The following is a 21,531-nucleotide window of genomic DNA, read 5'->3' as shown; positions in this document are numbered from 1 at the left end:
TGGCATCTTATCTTCAGCTTCTCTTAACTGCCTGGAGCCGCTCCAGCCAGGGATCTGTGTCTCTCTGGATCTCTGCTGCTCTGCTTGTATGGGTTGAGGCAGCAGGGATCCAAATAGAAATGGCCATCGGGGGGCGGAGGAGTGAGCCGCTTGATCACAATGATCAAGCGGCATGAGAGAGCAGCTGAGCGGGGAGGATGACAGTAGCTGTGTGCGTAGCCGAGCGAGGATCGGTAAATATCTGTGATATACTATATATACATATAGTACTATGTGTCCCCAGTTATGAATGAACAGGAAGTGATTTACATCACTTCCTGTTCATTAATTTCTCAATGGGTGGAAGCACTCAGTACAGAGGCTTCTCCCATTGATTCAGAACCTGTTGATAGTAAATATTTTATTATCAACAGTTTCTGAATGAAAGGGAAGCCTCTGTACTGAATGCTTTCCATTCATTTAGAACAGAAGCTGCAGAAAAAGGACTCTGTGTCCTCAATTTCTTTTTCTATTTCAAAAGGGAAATGTCAGGGGTCTGTTTAGACAGCAGACAGAATCAAACAACGCGCCAGCAGATTTTGGTTTAAGAGAGTATTAATCAATGATGTTCAGGAGTGCAAGGCGATAACGGGGCGGCTCTCACCAGGTTCAGAACAACCTCAGCACTGCAAGTCACAGAGAGCGCCTCCATCGCATAAAAACTTTTAAAGAAAAAATGGTATAAAGGTACTCGCAAAGGATGAATAAAAACAGTCATAAAAGGGTCAGAACGAAAGGTGCATATCCACCGGCTGTTCATATTCCCTGGTAGTGAAATGGTTTACGCGTTTCAGAGGTCACGCCTCCTTCCTCAGAACCAATTGGCGGAACACCCCCATTTTTTATTCGTTTATTAAGTTTTTATGCGATGGAGGCGCTCGGTAAAATGGGTAATTTGTTGTGTTTTGGGGCATTTAATTAAATTTGTCACTAAATTTTGGGGTTTAATAAGGAGTTGCGCTAATATTGCGCAACATAAAAATTTTCAACTACCACCATTTTATTCTATAGGGTCTTGGCATTCAGAAAATATATAATGTTGGGGGGTTTTACGTCATTTTCAGGCCTAAAATGTGGAATATAACATGGGTGCAAAAATTGAAAAAAGGGCCTCAGTCATGAAGGGGTTAATTTAACAGTGGCAGTGCATGGCAAAGCTTTGTGACGCATTGCCATGCGTTGTGATACCTTGTGTTGCAATTAAATATACACCTGTATCATTTTATCACAACACAAACACCAACACAGCGCAAAAACGATTTTAAACACAAGTCGCTTATTTACAGTTTTGCGTTCCTTCATTTTTTTAAAATCTTTTCGCAAAAAGGCGCAATTTAAAATGTGCAAATATTTGTTATTTATCAACTCAATAAGTTTTTATCTGTTAGATTTAGTGGAAAATACCACGAAGAAACCACAGAACACAAACCTGTAGTTTGTTGCCATTTACAGCTTCAACTATAAACATTTTGTATGGCTGGCATTAGGAAATCTGTTTACCATTTAGAAATATAGGTATTTTCTCTGCTCTGAAAAATCACGTGTCGTTCTTCAAAGTTTTCCTCCACATTGAAGGTAGAAAATTGTTCTCTTCTTGCATGTATGGCTCAGAAATAGGACAGCTGTAAATTTGTTTTTGTTGGTTTCCCTTTTAAACACGGTTTTTGTTCAACTGAGCGCTTTTTATTTTATTTTTTCAATAAACAGCAGACCAGCAATTTAACATCTAGGAGCACATGATGTGGTTGGACATCTGCTCTAAATCAGCACCTTCCTTTTGGATATGTCCCCAGTCCTCCTTACCTGAGTCTACCTCAGCACTTTACTCACATCATACATTACCAAAGCATACCACAACTGCCCATATTTCCTTAGCTGCCCTCATTTTCTGTCTCCATAGGTGGCTTTGTTTTTAAAAAGTACTACAAAATCTGTTTGTTTGTTTTTTTTTTTTGTCCCCTGCATTTTACATTTGGTTTACCATATGGTGCCAGGAATCAGTACTTTTAGATGAATTGTTATTTAGTAAAAAAAAAAAAAAAAGTTAAGCCAATATTTATAATCTTAGAAAGCATTTATATTGTGATCTTTTAAACATGTATAAATGGGCATATGGAATAACTCCCAAATATCTGAGATGAGAAAGAGTAACACCTTCCAGCACAATGTGTTCAGGCCATGGACGCACCCCTTACACACCTCCAGTTATGCAGACCATTACGTTGAAAATTGACTTTTGTTGAATAAAGTGGTGCTGACCGGGCCCGCACACTGCACAAAATAGAACATTTTAGCGCTAGTATTGACAGTTTGCAGGAGCATTGAAATTCTTTACACCAACATGTTGTTAATGTACTAATAATACCTCAGGGATTGTTTGTAAGACTAAAGGATACCACACACCGAAGATTAAAGATATCAACAATTGAAAAGATAACGGGGCTTCTTTTTGGTATCAAAAAACACAACTCATGGTCATTTCACATGAATATAAAAAAATACATCTTTATTGATACATAAGGTAAAATCACATGTTAAAAAGACGAGATAAAATCGTCCTTCCTCATATTGTTGGCATCCTAAATAACTACCCCTGGTTAGACACCAACAGGGGTAGTTATTTAGGATGCCAACAATATGCGGATATGTTGTTAATGTACTGCTATTCCTGAAGTTACTAAATGGGTATAGCAGTAATTTTGCAGGTTCACTTTTTTTGTTTAGCAGGGGTTTTCCTTAGACATTCAATAAAATTAAGCTGCATGAGGATATGGATTAGTTGTATAATATGTATAATATATATATACAGTAATACCTTGGTTTAAGAGCATAATTCGTTCCGGAAGCATGCTTGTAATCCAAAGCGCTTGTATATCAAAGCGAATTTCCCCATAGGAAATAATGGAAATTCAGATGATTCGTTCCACAACACAAAAATATTCATATAACAATGATTACAATACTGTACTGTAATATAATACTGTATAAAATATAAAGAAAAATAAACCAATTACCGGTACCTTCGTGGCTGGTGTGAGGGGGACAAGAGAGAGGAGGATTATTGTGTAGGACGACTTTCACTGTCACTAACGGAATCAGTGCTATCTCTCGGCTCAATGGAATCTTTTTCATTTCGTGAAACCTTAACAAGGAATCTATTCAATGTGACACATTGCATTGTTGTTAAACAGACTCATCGCTCGCACTGCTACAGCCTTATTCGGTGGCGCTTTTCTACAAAATTTTGCTCTTATTCCAAGACATTTGCTTGTATATCAAGGCAACATTTTTCAGAAATGTTTGCTTGTCTTGCAAAACGGTCTCAAACCAAGTTACTTGTAAACCAAGGTATTACTGTATATATATATATTTGTGTACATACAGTGCATTCAGAAAGTATTCAGACCCCCTTAACTTTTTTCAATTTTGTTATGTTGCAGCCTACAGTTTAAATTCTTTTTTTGTTCTCATCAATCTACACTCAGTACCCATAATGACAAAGTGTAAACAGAATTTTAGAAATGTCTGTGAATTTATTAAAAAGAAAAAACTGAAATATCACATGTACATAAGTATTCAGACCCTTTGCAACAACACTTGAAATTCAGGCCTCATTCACACTGCCGTATCAGGCCGCTCCCGAGAAGGACAGGTGCTGCGTGTGATTGTACGCAGCAGCCTGTTCTTCTCTATGGGAGTACGTGACGATACACTGCCGTACACTCTTCCGAACTGCACGTTTGTGCTCGGATCCACCCTGTCTGCGTATAAGTACGGACACTTGCAACCGCACAGATGTGCAGCTCGGGTGAGCGTACGGCCACGTACTCCCATAGAGAAGAACAGGCTGCTGCGTACAATCACACGCAGCACCTATCCTTCCCGGGATCGGCCCGGTACGGCTGTGCACGCCGCACGGATCTGTACGGCCGACTTTAAGCAGTGTGAATGAGACCTTAATCGTTCCCGAGATGTTTCTACACCTTGATTGGAGTCCACCTGTGGTAAATTAAATTGATTGGACATGATATGGAAAGGCACACGCCTTTCTATAGAAGGCCTCACAGCTGACAATGCATACTGTATCTAAGCAAAATCCATGAGGTCAAAGGAACTGCCTGCAGACCTCGGGGACAAATGTTGTTGCAAAGGGTTCTAACATGTACATGTGATATTTCAGTTTTTTTTCTTTTTAGTACATTCACAGACAATTCTAAAATTCTGTTTTCACTTTGTCATTATGGGTACTTAGTGTAGAATAATGAGAAAAAAAAAGAATTTAAACAATTGTAGTATCAGGCTGCCACATAACAAGATTGAAAAAAGTGAAGGGGGTCTAAATACTTTCTGAATGCACTTCCCACACAGGGAATTTATCAAAACTGGAGCAAACAATCTGGAGCACTTGCCCAGGGCAACCAATCAGCTTTCTCTCTTCAGTTTGTTCAGTTAAACTTTGAAAATGAAAGGTGGATGCTGATTGGTTGCCATGCGCAGCTGCTCCAGATTTTTTTCTGCTCCAGTTTTGATATATTCCCCTCATACAGTACTGTGCAAATGTTTTAGGCAGGAGTGAAAAAATGCTGTAAAGTAAGAATGCTTTCAGAAATAATAGTTAATTTTAATCAATTAACAAAATGGAAAGTAAATGAACAGCAGATAACTCCAAATCAATATTTGGTGTGACCACCCTTTGCCTTCAAAACAGCATCAATTCTTCTAGGTATACTTGCACAGGAAGGAACTCCGGCAGGTAGGTTGTTCCAAACATCTTGGAGAACTAACTGTGACGACACGGTGATGAGTTTATAAGTTAAATGTGTATTGGGGTTGAGTTATGTTTTGACTGCGTTATACTGAGTAACCTGGTTATGGAAAGACCATCAGCACCATCCCTCATTATCTCCCATTGTTCTCTGAGGGAGCTCAGAACAATGACATTCTGGCCAGGCTCCTGCTATGGCTGTCTGGAGTTCGTTAGCAGATGGACACCTGTGGTGTTGAGCAGACAGATTGTCTGGGAGGGGAGGGTGGATGTGATGGGATTATATTCTGATTTCATCACTTGCTGTATTAAGGTTTGTGCAGTTGCTCAATAAAGCAGAGTTTGTTTACCCTACACTGAGTCCCGACCAGTGACTGGGAAAACTGGGAGCTACAGATCAGCGGGTTCCAATATCTCCTCAGCAAGGAAGAAGACAGCGGCGGACATACTCATCCTGAGTACGGGGGTCCGTCACACTAACCACAAATCTTCTGTGGATGTAGGCTGCCTCAAATCCTTCTGTCTCTTTCCAGACAGACTCAATGATGATCAGGGCTCTGTGGGGGCCAAGCCATCACTTTCAGGACTCCTTTGTCTTCTTTACGCTGGAGATAGTTCTTATTGACATTGGCTGTATGTTTGGGGCTGTTGTCCTGCTGCAGAACACATTTGGGGCCAATCACATGCCTCTCTGATGGTATGGCATGATGGATAAGTATCTGCTAGTATTTCTCAGCATTGAGGACACCATTGATCCTGACCAAATCTCCATTTCCATTGGCAGAAATGCAGCTCCAGACTTGCAAGGAACCACCTCCATGCTTCGTCTTTGGCGAACAAACTGCCTCCTGTTACAGCCAAATATTTCAAATTTTGACTCATCAGTACAGGGCACCTGCTGCTATTTTTTTGAAGAATTAATGCTTGAGGCAAGGGGTGGTCACACCAAATATTGATTTGGATTTCTCTTCTGTTCATTTACTTTCCATTTTGTTAATTGATAAAAATAAACTCTTAATACTTTTATTTCTGAATGCATTCTTACTTTACAGCACTTTTATTTGACCCCCACACTGCAAGGGTTAAGTGCTTATTTTCTCTAGGTTTATCTAAAATAAGAATTATACTCAACCGAACCGCAGTACCGGCTGGATCCTAGACTGGTTCCTTCAGTGTATTGGATGTGAGGAAGTCGACAGACATCCCATTGCTGATGCGGAGACAGGCTGAAGGGATCGGTCTAGGAGCCAGCCGGGCTCATGGTTCGGTGAGTATATCTCTGCTATTTTAGCTCCATAGACAAAATGAGGACTTAACCCTTGTGGTGGAGGAGTAGCCCCACTGCAAAGGTTACGATTTAATTTGCCCGGAGTTCTTGTTTAACAATCTCTGGCAAAAATAACTTCATGCCAAGATCTTTCATCCTCCTCATGTTCTTTCACAGTAACATGATTTGAATTCACTTATCCAGTTCACATGGCAAGCAGTTTCATGTTAGAACATTTGGGAAATACATATATGCATTGTTTAACAAATCCTTCAACGTAACACAAAAACAACCCTGTAACTAAATCACTGCTCCAAACCACAAATAGTCTTGTAATCTGCAGTAAGGGAAAACTTCAGCCTCCATTCTCCTACGACCTTGATTGCTCTGTATGTATAATGTTGTTTAGTCAGCAAAGCATCTCACACTCTGAGGTCAAACCCAAGTACACAGCCAGGGAGATTTATGATCCTAAGACCAGGGTGAGGGGTTAATGCAGGGTTGGATTGATTTATGTAAACCATCTGTTTTTGTTGTTTTTCTGTTGTTCTACCTATCTATGCTAGTAGTTTAATAGGAAGTTCCATTGACAAGTCTGTTTTGTCACATTGTCTTACAGACCGGATGGCCGTTCGCACCCATATGCACATCTGGAGTCTGGTGTACGCCTGCTGTTGGAAGAAAAGGATCTAGAAGTGCTCGCCATGCAAGAAACTATACAAGTGAGTGAGAGGTGATCATACTAGGCATGCTCTGAGACAGTGAGAATTTATCAAAACTGGAGCAGCCAAAATCTGGAGCAACTGTGCATGGCAACCAATCATCTTCTCTCTTTTATTTTCAAATCTTAACTGAACAAACGGAAGAGAGAAGATGATTGCTTGCCATGCACAGCTGTTCCAGATTTGGTCTGTTCCAGTTTTGATAAATTCCCCCCCAGTATGTTGAGCACTTCTGAGGTCCCATCATTGCCCTGTTGTGTCAGTTAGCTACTATTCTATTACTGATTTATGTAGGGCCAACATATTCTGCAGCACTGCTCAACATAAGGACACAAGGGCTGAAACAGTAACGTTAAAAAATAAAAAAAATATATGACACAGTAGAAATGAGAGCTCTACACAAAAGTTTACAGTCTAAAAGGGGAATGCATAGATGACATTTGTTGAACATTTTACGCTCTTCTGAAAAGATAGGTTTTAGGTGTGTACTGAGAGACTTGGAAGGTTGGAGAATATCTGATGGCATTTGGAAAGCAGTGCCAGACAAAGGGACAAACAGATGACATGGAAGACAAAACAATTTATGACTGGGAGCAAAATAGAAATATTTCTGATTTTAAAGGTTTCAGTTTGGTATATACCTGCAAAGTAACCAGAAATGAACTTCTCTAACCACTTAGAAGCTTATTTCAGCTTTGTCATCAATAAATCCAGATTTGCATTTACTGTGACATTCTAAACAGAGCACACAACAAAACTCCAAACTGAGTGCATTTACTAGCAGGATAAGAGCAGAGGAGAGTGGGAGAAGATATTGAGGTGCAGGGATAGTGGAGCATAAGAGAGCAAGAGTGGTCTATAGAGATATGAAGGGGAATAAGGCATGTTAGAAACATGGGAGTGATCATTGCAGATGTGTTTTAAACATTCACTCTTCAATTTTGCCATCCTAATCCTTCCTTTTCTGCTTAATGGCTTGGGACAACATCTGTGTATGTAGTACCTTGTCACTTAAAATTTATATGCATTTTCCAGGTTACTGGCTCGCCAAGTAGTAAGAAACGGATAAGAATGACAGCCCCATTTTAAAGTCTACTAAGCATAGACTATAGAGCAGTGGTCCACAAACTATGACCCATGGACTGGATGAAGCCTTTGCTATTCCTCCCACTGACACCATCAATAGGGCATTATTCTACCACTAACGCCAATAAAGGGGAATTATGTCTTCTCCTACTAACTACAAATGCCAAGCCATTTTATTAAACTCCCACTGCTCACCAACCTTGATGCATTTTTTTTTTACTCCTACTGACCACTGATCCTGGAACATTGTTTTACTTTCACTGCCAAATTTTGCTGGGGCATTTTCTACTCCCACTGGCCAGCCACTCTAAGGTCTATAGGACAGTGAACTGACACTTAGTTTAGAAAGTTTGAGGACCTCTGCTTTTAAGAAATAGATTAGATGGATGTTGTCAATTGCCATATGCATTATATTCTAGCAGTATATGAATCATGGGGTGGTGTTGCCTACATCAAGCAACCCCACGTTAATAAAACCTGCTATAGCCTGGCTCTTGATAATAGTTTTATTGATTTGGAGTTGGAGCACCAATTAGCTAAGGGTGTTTCTTTGGCAGATTTATTACATACAATAAACAATGAATGCCGCAGGAATTGGGAATTGACATTTTTTTGAGAGACACTATAAAGGCTTGGAAGCTGTTTTGGAAATCTCCAGATTGTAAGTATGACAACTTATACTATCTGCCTATTAGAGGGAATGCAAAGTTTATACCAGGATTAATTTATTAAATGTGTGATACCGTAGGTTACTAATCAAAGGAGATTTAATTCCCTTTGTGAAACTTAGAGAAAATCTCTGTGTTTCTGACTAATTTTTCTTATAGGCAAATAGGGGGCTATTTAGGTTTGCTGAAACTAGAGTGTCAAAATACCACGGATAAAACATGACTCATCTTGGAAAGCCATCCAGTTAAAAAGGGACTTGGGATAAAACAATCCTTATTAGGGTTGTGTTTTTAATGTGTGTGTAGTTAATAATTACCTTTTAATCATGAAAAATTATATATTTATAAGTAATGAAAAAACTTTGCCTGAGGTGGGAGAATTAATAGAGAACGGCTATTAGAAGGTGTGTAAAACGATCTATTGAAACAGATCTTAGAGAAGTTGATTTTACATTGAACAGAGCTTTAATTTATACTGTGAGATACTGAGATTGGAAGGGTGAGAGCAACTCTAGTTGAAATGTGGTGCTCCTTCTCCAAATCGAAATCATACTGTATGTTATATTACTATAGAAAAGTTCGGAGGATAAGGAATAAAATTGCACAATTAATGTGTTGAGGAGAGATATAAACTTGACATTTGGAATGACTGTATTCTTACTAGGCCCCAGAGAAAGAGATGATAACCTTGGAAAATGTATGGTGGAAAGGTTACCTTGAATAAGTAACATTTGCAACAGACTTCAACATTTTTCACAGCTGAATTTTTATGGGATTCAATTTATTAGGCCTTGGAGAAAAAAAGTTATTTTGAATGTTGTTAGATACATTTCCAGTATTTTAATGCTCGAATAGGGTCCTGTGACAATCTTAATTTTTTATACTTTATGTATTTGTTTTAATTAAATGTACTAGACTAGATGTACTAGAAATATATTTGATGACAAACAAAAATATACCCTAAACCAGTGGTCCCCAACCCCCGGTCCGCGGACCGTTACCGGTCCGCGGATCAAATGGTACCGGGCCGCACAGTTTCAGTGCGGTCCGGTCCTGCAATATGGGGCAGTGCAGGGTCCCGGTGTTCGAACACCGGGGCCCCGCACTGCCGACGGGCTTCACAGTGAGGGGGCGGGTCCTGTGACTCACCTCCCCTCCCGGCCGCGTCCATAGTAACAGGAGGCGGGAGGGGAGGTGAGTCACAGGAGGCGTGTGTGTGTCACACGTCCCGCCCCACCCCCTGCAGTGCACACATCGAAAACTCCCTGCCTGGGTAAGTCCGAGCGCCGGCGCAGGGGGAGGGGGTGTTGGGTGTAAGGGGGCGAATAGTAGTTTTTTTTATTAATTAAGTGTCTCGTTTAGGAACCTATAAGTGATGTATCTCTGTAATAAAAAGATATATGTAATCTCCATGATTTGTTTGTGAAAAAATTCCAATAAAAAAGTTTTATAAAAACAACAAAAAAGTACACCACAGAGACTTTTTTGTTGTTTTTATAAAACTTTTTTATTGGAATTTTTTCACAAACAAATCATGGAGATTACATATATCTTTTTATTACAGAGATACATCACTTATAGGTTCCTAAACGAGACACTTAATTAATATCTATCTACTTTGATCACATAGGACAGTGGTCCCCAACCCCCGGACCTGCACTTTGTACAATATATAAAAAATACAGGGTAGGAAAAAAAAAGGAATTCAGTGTCTAAGGGCTTGTTCACACCAATTGTGATGCGTTCCAGAGTGGCAGCTGCTGGAACGCACCACAATCGCTCACAAAACTTCCCCCTGCGTTCTGGGGCGTGGCAGTGCATTGAATTCAATGGCACTGCTTCGCCTTCCCGCCGCAGTGCGATCGGGAAGTGTGGCAAAACATTGCCTGCGTTCCATTCCACTGCAAACACAAAAAATAGCGCAAGCAGCATTGCAGTGGAACAGAACGCAGGCAATATTTTGCCACGCATCCGATCGCACTACGGGAGGTGGCTGCAGTGCCTTTGACTTCAATGCACCGCAACGCCCCCTCCCACCCCTGAACTCAGCGGGAAGATTTGTGAGTGATTGCTGTGCGTTCCAGCAGCTACCGCTCTGGAAAGCACCGTAATTTGTGTGAACAAGCCCTAAGGGCCCAGTCCCACCATAAGGAGTGCGTGCCAGTGCGTTCAGCCTCTGGAATGCAACCCGGTGGCTCACTTTGTTTTGGGGCAGGTGGGGGCGTGGTGGTCCATTGAACTCAATGGTACTGAAGCCTCGCCCCCCCGCCTGCAGTGCGATCGCGGCACCGGAATGCGTAACACATTAGTGCCTGCGTTTTCCGGTCCAGTGCGATCTGCAAAAATGCTGCATGCACTATTTTGTGCAGATTGTACTGGACCAGAACGCGGGCACTAATGTGTCACACGTGTGGGTGCGGCGTAACTCCAACCTCCATTAATATTAATGAAATAAATACAGATACGTATTTAATGTAATAATATATTATAATTAATTATAATAATGATATATATATTATAAAATATAAACAATCAACGTCCCCCCCCCTCAGCGGGCCACGGTAAAATTATTAAACGTTGACCGGTCCGCGGCGATAAAAAGGTTGGGGAGCACTGCCCTAAACAATGTTCTGACCAAGTTGCTGGGCAAAAATGCAATGGGTGGAATTTATCAAAACTGGAGCAAACAGAATCTAGAGCAGTCGCCCATGGCAACCAATCAGCATCTCTCTTCAGTTTGCTCACGTAAGATTTAAAAAAGAGACAGAAAAGCTGATTGGCTTCAGTGCTGCAGTGCAAATCACATGCTTCAGATTCTCTCTGCTCCAGTTTTGATAAATCCCCCCCAATGTATATTATTAGGAAGAACATTGTCATTACCTAGTATTTATTTTGTAAATGATAGTTATCTCATGTATGTATATTATCATGATAATTTCTAATAAATATCATTCATGATTTTGCACAATACTTAACTTGTTTCTGAGCTTTCCAGAAACAGAATAGCAAGCATAGCCTGACAACAACCCAAATTGTTGAATGATATTATACTTACTAACAAAGCAAAGTGGTCTCTCAGCACTTGCCACTTGTACCTTTTGTCATCAAAGGTGGTTACACAGGCAGCACTGTGTAAAGCAGTCCAGCAACCTATACCCTTCTTTTTTTTTTGTCTAAAATTCAGTTTGTCAGGTAAACAAATGTAACATCTGGACTATATCTGGTATCCCTACTGTGAGCACTGAGCTCATAGAAATACATCAGTGCTGCAAGGCCAATCAATACATTTTTGAAAATGTTTGTATAGATTCTGATTTACTGTCTGTTAGAGCCTAGGGGCAGAAGTTGATAACATTATACATTTTTAAATTATCAGTAGCATATCAGTATGCTGCTTTGTCATAAACAGTAATGCCGCCCATTAAATACATTTTGCTATTATTTTAGGTGCATATGACTGCTTTGTGCTATTGGAAAATAATGGCTTGTAATTTACACATTATTCAAACAAGCTGCTACATCAGATATTATAAACTATGCATTTTTAAAGGTATTAAAGCATACCACGTGTAGGGTGGGCTCTTTAGAGTCAATGCAGCAGCACTGTTTCATTGTGAAAAATGTGGAGTTGGACAGTGAGGGGTGAAGATAGGCAGATTCAGGATAGGCGGAGGGCTGGCTGTGCTACTTGGGATTTCAGTGCAGCTGAGGCAATGTGCTGTCAGCCCAAGTAAGTATTTTTCTGTATTGCAGAGTTTTAAAGGGATAAAAAAAAGGGAAATGTTCATGTATTTGCAAAGATGTACTGAATGTTTGTTTTTTTTTTCTTCCACATTCACACACATACATTTAAGCACCAGAGAAACAGCTAGGGGCTCAGTCTGTCTATTTCAAGAGGTACGTATACCTTTTAAATGCTAGGTTCCTTTTTTAGGTTAATGTAACACATTCTTCCACATTTAAAGAAGACCTTTTCGTATTAAAATGCTACCATAGCACAAGACATACAGTGTAACATGTAATATACAAATGGCTATGCTCATGCCACTGAGCAACACTAATGTCCCCCTAATGGGTCATGGGCTGACTGCAGCAGTGATGTTAAAGGAGAACTATGGGGTTAAGGCTTTTCCCCATAGTTCTCCTTAGGGTAACAGGAGGGCACAAACTAGCGTCCTCCCGTCACCCTAGGCTCACTTTACCGCGAGCTGTAGCTCGCAGTATACTGAGACGCCGCAGTATACCGCGTGTACAGCTCGCGGTATACTGAGACGCCGCAGCTGAAGCGGATCCCGACAATTATGCCAGGATCCGCCCAGGTGCGTGACTGACAGCTGGCTCTGCCTATCTAGAGGCAGAGCCAGCTGTACCCTCCCCCGTCCATTCCGCTAGTCAGCGCTGGCGGAGCGGGGAGGGGGGAATCCAGCCCCTCCCCTGTCACGGTAGAGAGCCGTGACAGGATCGAGAGGTGAGCGAACGCCGGTAGGTGTTCAATCACCTCCCGATCTACTGAGCCGACCTGTGACAGTCTAATTGTCACAGGTCGGCTAGAGCTATGAGGTGAGTGAAAAGCACTCGCCTCATAGTTCTCCTTTTAAAGCTCTAATACTGGTGGGTCATGGGCTGACTATAGCAGTGATGTTGAAGGTCTAATACCGGTGGGTCATGGGCTGACTGCGACAGTGATGGTAAAGCTCTAATATCAGTGGGTCATGGGCGGACTGCAACATTGATGTTAAAGCTCTAATACCGGTGGGTCATGGGCTGACTATAGCAGTGATGTTGAAGGTCTAATACCAGTGGGTCATGGGCTGACTGCGACAGTGATGTTAAAGCTCTAATAGCGGTGGGTCATGGGCTGACTGCGACAGTGATGTTAAAGCTCTAATAGCGGTGGGTCATGGGCTGACTGCGACAGTGATGTTAAAGCTCTAATAGCGGTGGGTCATGGGCTGACTGCGACAGTGATGTTAAAGCTCTAATAGCGGTGGGTCATGGGCTGACTGCGACAGTGATGTTAAAGCTTTAATAGCGATGGGGTCATGGGCTGACTGCGACAGTGATGTTAAAGCTCTAATACCGGTGGGTCATGGGCTGACTGTGGCAGTGATGTTGAAGCTCTAATACTAGTGGGTCATGGGCTGACTGAGACAGTGATGTTAAAGCTCTAATACTAGTGGGTCATGAGCTGACAGCGACAGTGATGTAAAAGGTCAGTCGGTTATAGCAGAGCTACAAATGAATAACAAGAAAACAAATTGACCTTTTCCTGTGGCCAACCCTAAAAAACTGCTTGAGAGGAAAAGACTTTTACACTCACATGTAGTTTGAGTTTAAACCACAACAAAGCTGATATATAGGAAGAACAAGCAGAAATCTGTCACAAACTAATGATTCACATCCTCCTCAGGAAAAAGGTTAACATACATTTTTAGCATGCGTACAAGATCCTTACACAAGTTCCTGCTCTCCGAGTCATTCTTTAGTGACTTAGATAAGCATATTAAATGCAGTTTCAGTGTTTGAGTCAAAATAATTCCAGCAGTTCTGTACAAAAGATGAATGCTTCCTAAGTGAAATATGACTACATGAATGATAAATTTGATTGGCACTGCACTGCATGTGAGCATCCAAGCATTTTGGCTGTATCTTCACTTCCCCGAGAATCTTTTAAAGAATATGCTGAATGTCATTAGTTTGGATTTAGCATGCACTTTTTGTAATGTGAAACTGTACATTCTATTAGAGTAAGCAGAAACCGTGGAAACAGCTGTACTTCACTCTCTTTTATTGATCCTAGCCTTCAGAGGTATAGGTGTAATACAGCATGAATAACATTCAGCATTTCAAAACTGACATCCTACATGAAATCATAAACTAAATTTGCACTTTAACAAGATTAAAATATATACAAACCCAACATTATTTTTCAGTATTGGCATTTGAAAATCATTTTCTAGTGATGAGCCGAATACCCCCCTGTTCGGTTCTAATTCGAACTTTAGAACCCTTTTTTTATTGGCCATAAAAAAGGTACGGGGATATGGGTACTGCCCTGGGGAACAGGAATCAATGAAAAAAACACTTTTAAAAAATACTATTTTTAAAGGAGCAGTGATTTTAACATCACTTAAAGTGAAACAATAAAAATGAAAAATTCCTTTCAATATTGTGCCCTTTCGGTGTCCCCTTAGACCAGCGGTCACCAACCTTTCGGACCTCATGGACCACTAAATTCATAATTTTAAATCCTGCGGACCACTAATATGAATTTTTTAAAAATATATATGTATTCCCATATTTTTTGTTTCCTCATATATAAATATATTCTTGTGTGTGTGTCTGTAGATTTTTTATATATATATTACACACCGTATTTTTGGCTCCATAAGACGCACTTTTTTCGCCCCCAAAAGACGGAGGAAAATGTGTGTGCGTCTTATGGAGCGAATCCCTAGTTTTTTGTACATTTAGCCCTGCTTAAGATCTATTCAGATCACTTGTATTAAAACCGAGCGGCGGCGTCCCCCCTCCCCCCACCGTGGTTTTCGGGTCCCCCGCTCCTCTGGGGGACCCGTGACCATGGGATATGAGCCCACCATAGAGCCCCTCTTGGGGAGGCAGCCTGTATGAAGAGGCCACATTTTAGGACAAGGTTAGAGATTTTTTTGGATAAATTCTGGTGTCTCTTTTGCAGACGTTGGATGAAAGTTACAACTGGTGCTTTAAAATTGGACCCTGCTCTAACAATTCAAATGTATATATACCTGTCACACACCTGTCTTCTTGTTGGCTTTTCAGACATGATGTGGGGCTTATTAAAATTTTTTATTAGAGAATGTGGGATGGGAAATGGAATAGCAATTAAACACCAAAAGAACCTGCTGCTGAAAAAAAAAAAAGTAAAAATAATAAAAGAAAATGTAAAATAAAAATGGGAACACAGGTGACGCAGGAGAAACACCAGTGACGCCACTGAAACACACACAAAAATACAGGGAATATACCGCACAGAGTACTGTATAAAGCACTGACACTTCACTACACTGACACCAGTTAGCTTTCACTACACTGCACTGACAGAAACATTCTATTTTTAACTCCAACACACTACATAAAGCTGCCATGCAAGCAGCCCTATATAGTGTGGGGCTGGGACTTAGCTGTGAGCCATGATTGGGCAAAGTCATCATTACTTTGCCCAATCATGGCTCATACAGAGCTCTGTGCCCTGATTGGGCAAAGTCTTGCACCTGACCTGTGGTCAAACAGCAAAATGTTTCCAGGCACACTCACCAGTCAGCATGGAAAAAAACCTGTCTAACCACTAAGGTTAAAAACAGAGGTTTAGATACACATCTTCTGCAGAAAATATGAAAGCCGCACAGCCACGTCAAAGCACCTCCATATAGTGCGGTCCTAACTCTAAACTATGGGAGTCTCCATCTTGGAGCACATGGGGCAAAAGATTAAATTGGGTGCAGGTTTGTCAGGAGGAAGCCCAACCTCCCTTAAAGGCACAGGTACGAGCAAGGGACCCGCACATCACAACGGCAGCTGAGACCCCCCATGCGTCACTGCACCAAATCAGTCAAGCAAAACAAATGGCAAGCGCACTCATCAATTCGTTACCAGCTTTACAGCAAGGTGCACACGGAAGGGCTTCAAACAGTAAAACAGAAATGTTTCCAGGCACACTCACCAGCCAGCATGCAAAAAAACCTGTCTAACCACTAAGGTTAAAAACAGAGGTTTAGATACACATCTTCTGCAGAAAATGTGGTCAGGTGCATTGGTTTACCCAATCAGGGCTCTCCCAATGCAAACAGTGCATTGCGGGGTGTTCACTGGGCGAACAGCCCGCTGAACACCCTGACAGTTCGTGTGTTTGCCAAACACGTGAACAGCCGATGTTTGAGTCGAACTCACGTTCATCTCGAACATCGAGCACATGCCTAATCATGTCTCACTGTATACAATCTTCTTGAGCATTTTTTTAAATATGTTGCAGAGTTTCTTGCCTGGAGATATTGCCAGTAACAGCACTTTGTGTTGCAGCCTGACGGCACTAAAGCTAGCCATAACCTTTAGGGCCTGTTCACACGACATCCGTTTTCTGTGCTGACCTGACCGTACGCTCCTGCACTAAAAATGCATCCCAATGTATCCCTATGTGTTTTATGGGCTACAGTTCTCACGTTCGCAGTCCGTTCAGGTTACGACAGAAAAAATACTGCATGTCACATTTTGTCCGGAAACGCAAAACGCGTCAAAAACACACTGCACTGCAGCTAACATACTGACAGCCCCACTCCAGCAAAAAAAAAAAGAAATACGCTGCCCGGACGCATCTCTGTTCCATTCTGTTTTTGCGCATATATACGCTACGCAAATATGCGGCTGTGTGTATGGAGCCATTTATTTGCATATGGTACACTACGCGCGGCAGTGTGAATGAGGCCTAACTGTTAACAAATGTAAGTATCTTATTTGTATATCACCTAGCTGTAGTGGAGGATCACTGTAGATCCTGATATCATCTCTGAATTCAGGCTGACACTGTCCTTCCTTCTGGAGGATGGCTACTTTTGCTCCCCATGGTCCCTGTGTGTGTTGTAAAGTAGCCACCACTCCGAGCTCACTCCTGTGATAGACTACAATTTCAATACACATTAGCTAAATAAACATGACATTGTAGTCCATCACTTGTGTGCAACACAACACAAAGTACTTTGGTCTTAGTTTCCATCACTTTTCTTGGCACAGAACTGTCTGAGTTTATTTACTGAATATGTCACAAGCATAGTGCCAGAATGAAATATGGAGCAATAACTTGAATTTGGCACAGGAGTTGGTAGAGGTCCGAAAAATGGTACAGTGTGTTTTGGAATTCCATGCAGACATTTCTTAGGCTACATTAGCGGCAGAACTTTGGTGCAGACATGATATTGATTCCCCAGAGTGTGTGGGCAGGCTTTGGAGTCAAGGCAGCAAGGTTTTGCTGGAAAATAAATTAATGTATGCATGTGAAGTGGGACCGATAGGAGTGGTGGATAGTCAGAGTTTTGTAGTCCAGTAGATAGAGTTGACAACACATCTTGGAATTGTTATCAAGTAAGGAGCCGATTGGATTTCTGCCAGATTCTTCTTACAGGTATTTACAGCATTCATTCACATCAGTACCTGCCCCCAAGGAGCTTACAATCTATGCATATAGAGCCAATTTACTTGCAAGCATGTCTTTGGAGTGTGGGAGGAAAGCCAAGCAAGCACAGGGAGAACATATAAACAGTTTTTTTTTAATCATGCATGTGCATGTATTGCACAGATACTGAATGCTTTTTTTTTTTTGCCCTGACATACACTGTTTCATAGCAAATGTAAAAAGTAGGGGTGCACCGATACCGATGCTAGTATTGATGCCGATGCCAAGTATTTGGGCAAGTACTCATACTCTCACAAATGGCCCGATGCCTAGCCGGATACCTGAGGTTCCGGTATCAGGAAGTCGGGCAACGAGTCAGTAACATGGCACCCGGTTTCCTGATTGGCCAGAAAGCCGGCTCCACGCTTCCTCGTCACCTGGTGATAAGGAAGCATGGAGATGGCTTCCCTGCTAATCGGGAAGCCGGGTGGCGAGTTTTTACATGCCGCCCAGCTTCCCGGCCAAGCAGGAAGCCAGGTGGCGAGTCATTGCACGCCGCCTTGCTTCCTTAATGGGACTTCCGGTATTGGTATTTGCTATGGAAAAAACTGTATTGGTGCATCCCTAGTAAAAAGTAATTGTGTTATCAGCAGCTTTTTTAGATGTTATCTTTTCTTTCTTAGTCAGCAATCTTAGTCTTTCTTAGTCAGCAATTGTTGATCTTCCCCTGCTATAGCAGATTTGCTTCACAATCATCAGAAATAATTTTATACACCTACAGTAGACATCCAGAGAATGTTTGTACTGGTAAGGAATGCATATGGTCCATATTTTCCAAACATTTAACCTTTTAGCATCCTCCCCATTACCTGTCAAGTATCTGCATAAATCTCTTTCGTACATATTCAATAAAAATTAACTAAAAAAAATGCATCTCTTTTAATGCTTCGTATATGTCCTTCAACTTCCACCAGACGTAAGCTATTCCATGGATAAATGTAATGCTTTGTTGAGGTTGCTCTTATGGATTTGTGGGGAATGAAATATAAACAGAGCAGGGTATGTTCAGATAAGATATTGTGCAATCATTTGGGAGGCCTGCAGTGTGTAACAGGCGCCTTGTGGCATTGAAACAAAACATAAAGAGGATTCTTCTTAGATAAAACAGATGTTTCTTGTCTGTCCTCTCTTCATTCTCACATTTAACATTTGTATAACGAGCAGTCCACCGCTGTTTTTTTTTTAAACATACAATAATCCACATCAAGGTAAAAGTTCCAAATTCTAAATACTGCCTTGGTGGAAGAGGAGGTTTTACCACAAAAAAGAGAAAACGTGGACAGCCTGTGTTTAAGGACTGCTGTCTGCCTAAGATTGGAAGAGAACAGGGAACAGTTCCCATGGTAGTGGGCACTTATTGGGTGGTCATTTGAAGACTCAGCTGCCACCCAGAATCTAGACAACACAGCAAAGTGGTCAGGGGAGTCCTGTGTTTATCTCTTCCATTGCTGGCAGTTGGACATGGCAAAGTCACTTTATATGTTCCAAAATTGTGCATCATCCTCAGGCCTCATCCCCAGTTATACAGACCATAAGAATTTTTATACCAAACTTTTTTATTTTCCCTTATACTGGCTACTCAAAATAGCAAACAAACTTATTGAGAGATCGGATAAAGTTATGCAGCTCTAGTTTGTATGTATAGTTTTCAATTGTATTTTTACACAGCGGAGCCATATTTATTGATTGCATAAGATGGGTATACACGGTTAAAAAAAAAAACAGTCAAATTGTTTTCTAACAGTTAATTGCAACCCTAGTGATGAAAAAAAAATCGGAAACAGGATGGAAAGTTTTTCTTGAATGAACACAATTCGAACAGTGAATGTGGCTTTCATTCCGGAAACTGTATTCATTTCCAAAATGAAATGTTAAAATCAACCAAATTTGGAACGACATTTGTCAAATCTCTGATGGCATTATTGAATGTTTTGATGAGATTTTTCGTAGAAATATTTGTATGAAAATGTACCAGTGTATGGCAAGCTATACACAAGCTCTGCTTCCTGCTTGGCAGTTTCACGCAGTGGTGAATTACTACCGCTGTTATTACCACAGCCATTATCGCAAAATTACCACTCCTCACAATGCAAATCTCTAAGTCGGCCAATTGCTTGAAAACAATACACTCCATAAGTTCCTGATATTTTATCGCAACAGCTGCTGAACAGGAAGAAAATGATTGTAGTGGCTAATCTGCACTCACCTCGGGGCTATTCTATGCAACTCTACATCTATTACAATAACATTAATATATAAGAGCAAACGTGACAATCTGAATGCCACGTCAAGGTTAAAGTTAAATACTACAATAATAACTTAAAATGTGTTCACCAAAATACACTCATTTACCTTTAAAATGTAATTCTGGGCAGATACAATAGAAACAAGTTAATGCAGCTCTGTATTTGATAATACATCCTTAAATGCAAGCAGTACAAGTATCGGAATTTAACTTGTGATCAGCCTCTTGCAGTCCCATTGAGCTAAGACTGAGAGAGGGAGAAGCAGCATGAGGAGCCAGTCTGTGCTGTAGTGCAAAGAACATGCTGATCAAAGTAGAGAACAGGGTGACAAGCTCATCAGTCTGCTGCTTCTCTTTTCACTGTTCAGTCAAAGGTAGGGGGGAGGAGACCTGTAAGTGTTACTTAACTGCAGCAAACACAAATCCTTCAGTAGGTAAAACAGCTGCCTTAAGGTGCCCATACACCTTACGATTATCGGACGAAACGTTTCGTCCGATGATCGAATAGTCGTACGATTTTGGTACGGCAGCCCCATCCTGCCCCGATGATCGCAAGATTAATTTAGCCGTAATTAACGAAAAGCACCTGGACGAAATGCGGTAATTGATTTGCCGTATTTTTGTTAGCGCAAGCGCAGTGTAGATCGTACGACTTTTGACGGACGAAAACGCCAGCAACCTTACGAAAATCGTACGATCTAGCAAAGTTTTCAAACATGTTTGACCGTCAAAAGTCGTACTCTTGTACAGTAATGTCGGTCGGACACTGCAATGCACACATACGATTATCGGACGAAAAGTCGATCGCATAAGAAAATTGTCCGATAATCGTAAGGTGTATGGGCACCTTTTTATATGTATTTCATCTGTGTATTTAGCTGCTTTGCTGGAGTTTAGCTGTAAGTGGTATACAGTGGTTCTAGGGATGAAACTATTCACAAGATAGTCAGGGCACAGGTTAATATCACGTACACACATAGCTTATAATTAGAGGTGCACCTAAATGAAATGTCAAAACCGTAATGAAACCGAAATTTAAAAAAAAAAATCAGGCCGAAACCGAAAATGTTTTTATTTTAACTTTTTTTAAAATGTTTAAATATATATATTTTTTTTTTTATAAACTTTTTAATTGTTTTATATTTATTTTTATTTATCCATTTTTTTTATTAAATATTTTTATTTTTTACTTTACTTTTAGGGGCTTCGGGGAAATATTCGGGATCTAAACAGATCCCTGATATTTCCCTTTTAAAAATAGAAAAAGAGACTGAGAACAATCTCCTCAATCTCTTTTTCTGCAGCCCCAGTTATAAATGAACAGGAATCCTCTTATGAGTGTTCCTGTTCATTCATAACATGAGGACATAGGGGTCTATTCACAAAGCTGCCGAGGGCAGCCGAGTGAATGACCGATCAGAAGTGAAGTGAGCCGAACACTGTTCAGCTATTCACTTCAGGCTGGTACGGCTGATTTCAGCCGTACATCGGCTGAAATCAGCCGTACATCGGCTTGCTTCGTGTGGCTTCGGAT

General features: G+C 41.0%; 1 protein-coding gene across 1 annotated transcript in view; it reads left to right on the top strand.

Annotated features, from left to right (window-relative positions):
- The window catches only part of LOC108799598 (sperm flagellar protein 1-like), a 67,643-nt gene that overhangs the window by 43,482 nt on the left and 2,630 nt on the right, over positions 1–21,531 (top strand). Inside the window, exon 6 of the mRNA XM_018571487.1 lies at positions 6,691–6,793. Coding sequence (XP_018426989.1) covers positions 6,691–6,793 — 103 coding nt within the window. The remainder of the gene's footprint in view (positions 1–6,690; positions 6,794–21,531) is intronic.

This window comes from Nanorana parkeri, unplaced genomic scaffold (genome assembly GCF_000935625.1).
Source record: "Nanorana parkeri isolate BGI_ZX_2015 unplaced genomic scaffold, ASM93562v1 scaffold1767, whole genome shotgun sequence".
Lineage (NCBI taxonomy): Eukaryota > Metazoa > Chordata > Amphibia > Anura > Dicroglossidae > Nanorana > Nanorana parkeri.
This window is presented reverse-complemented; position numbering and strand designations above follow the sequence as displayed.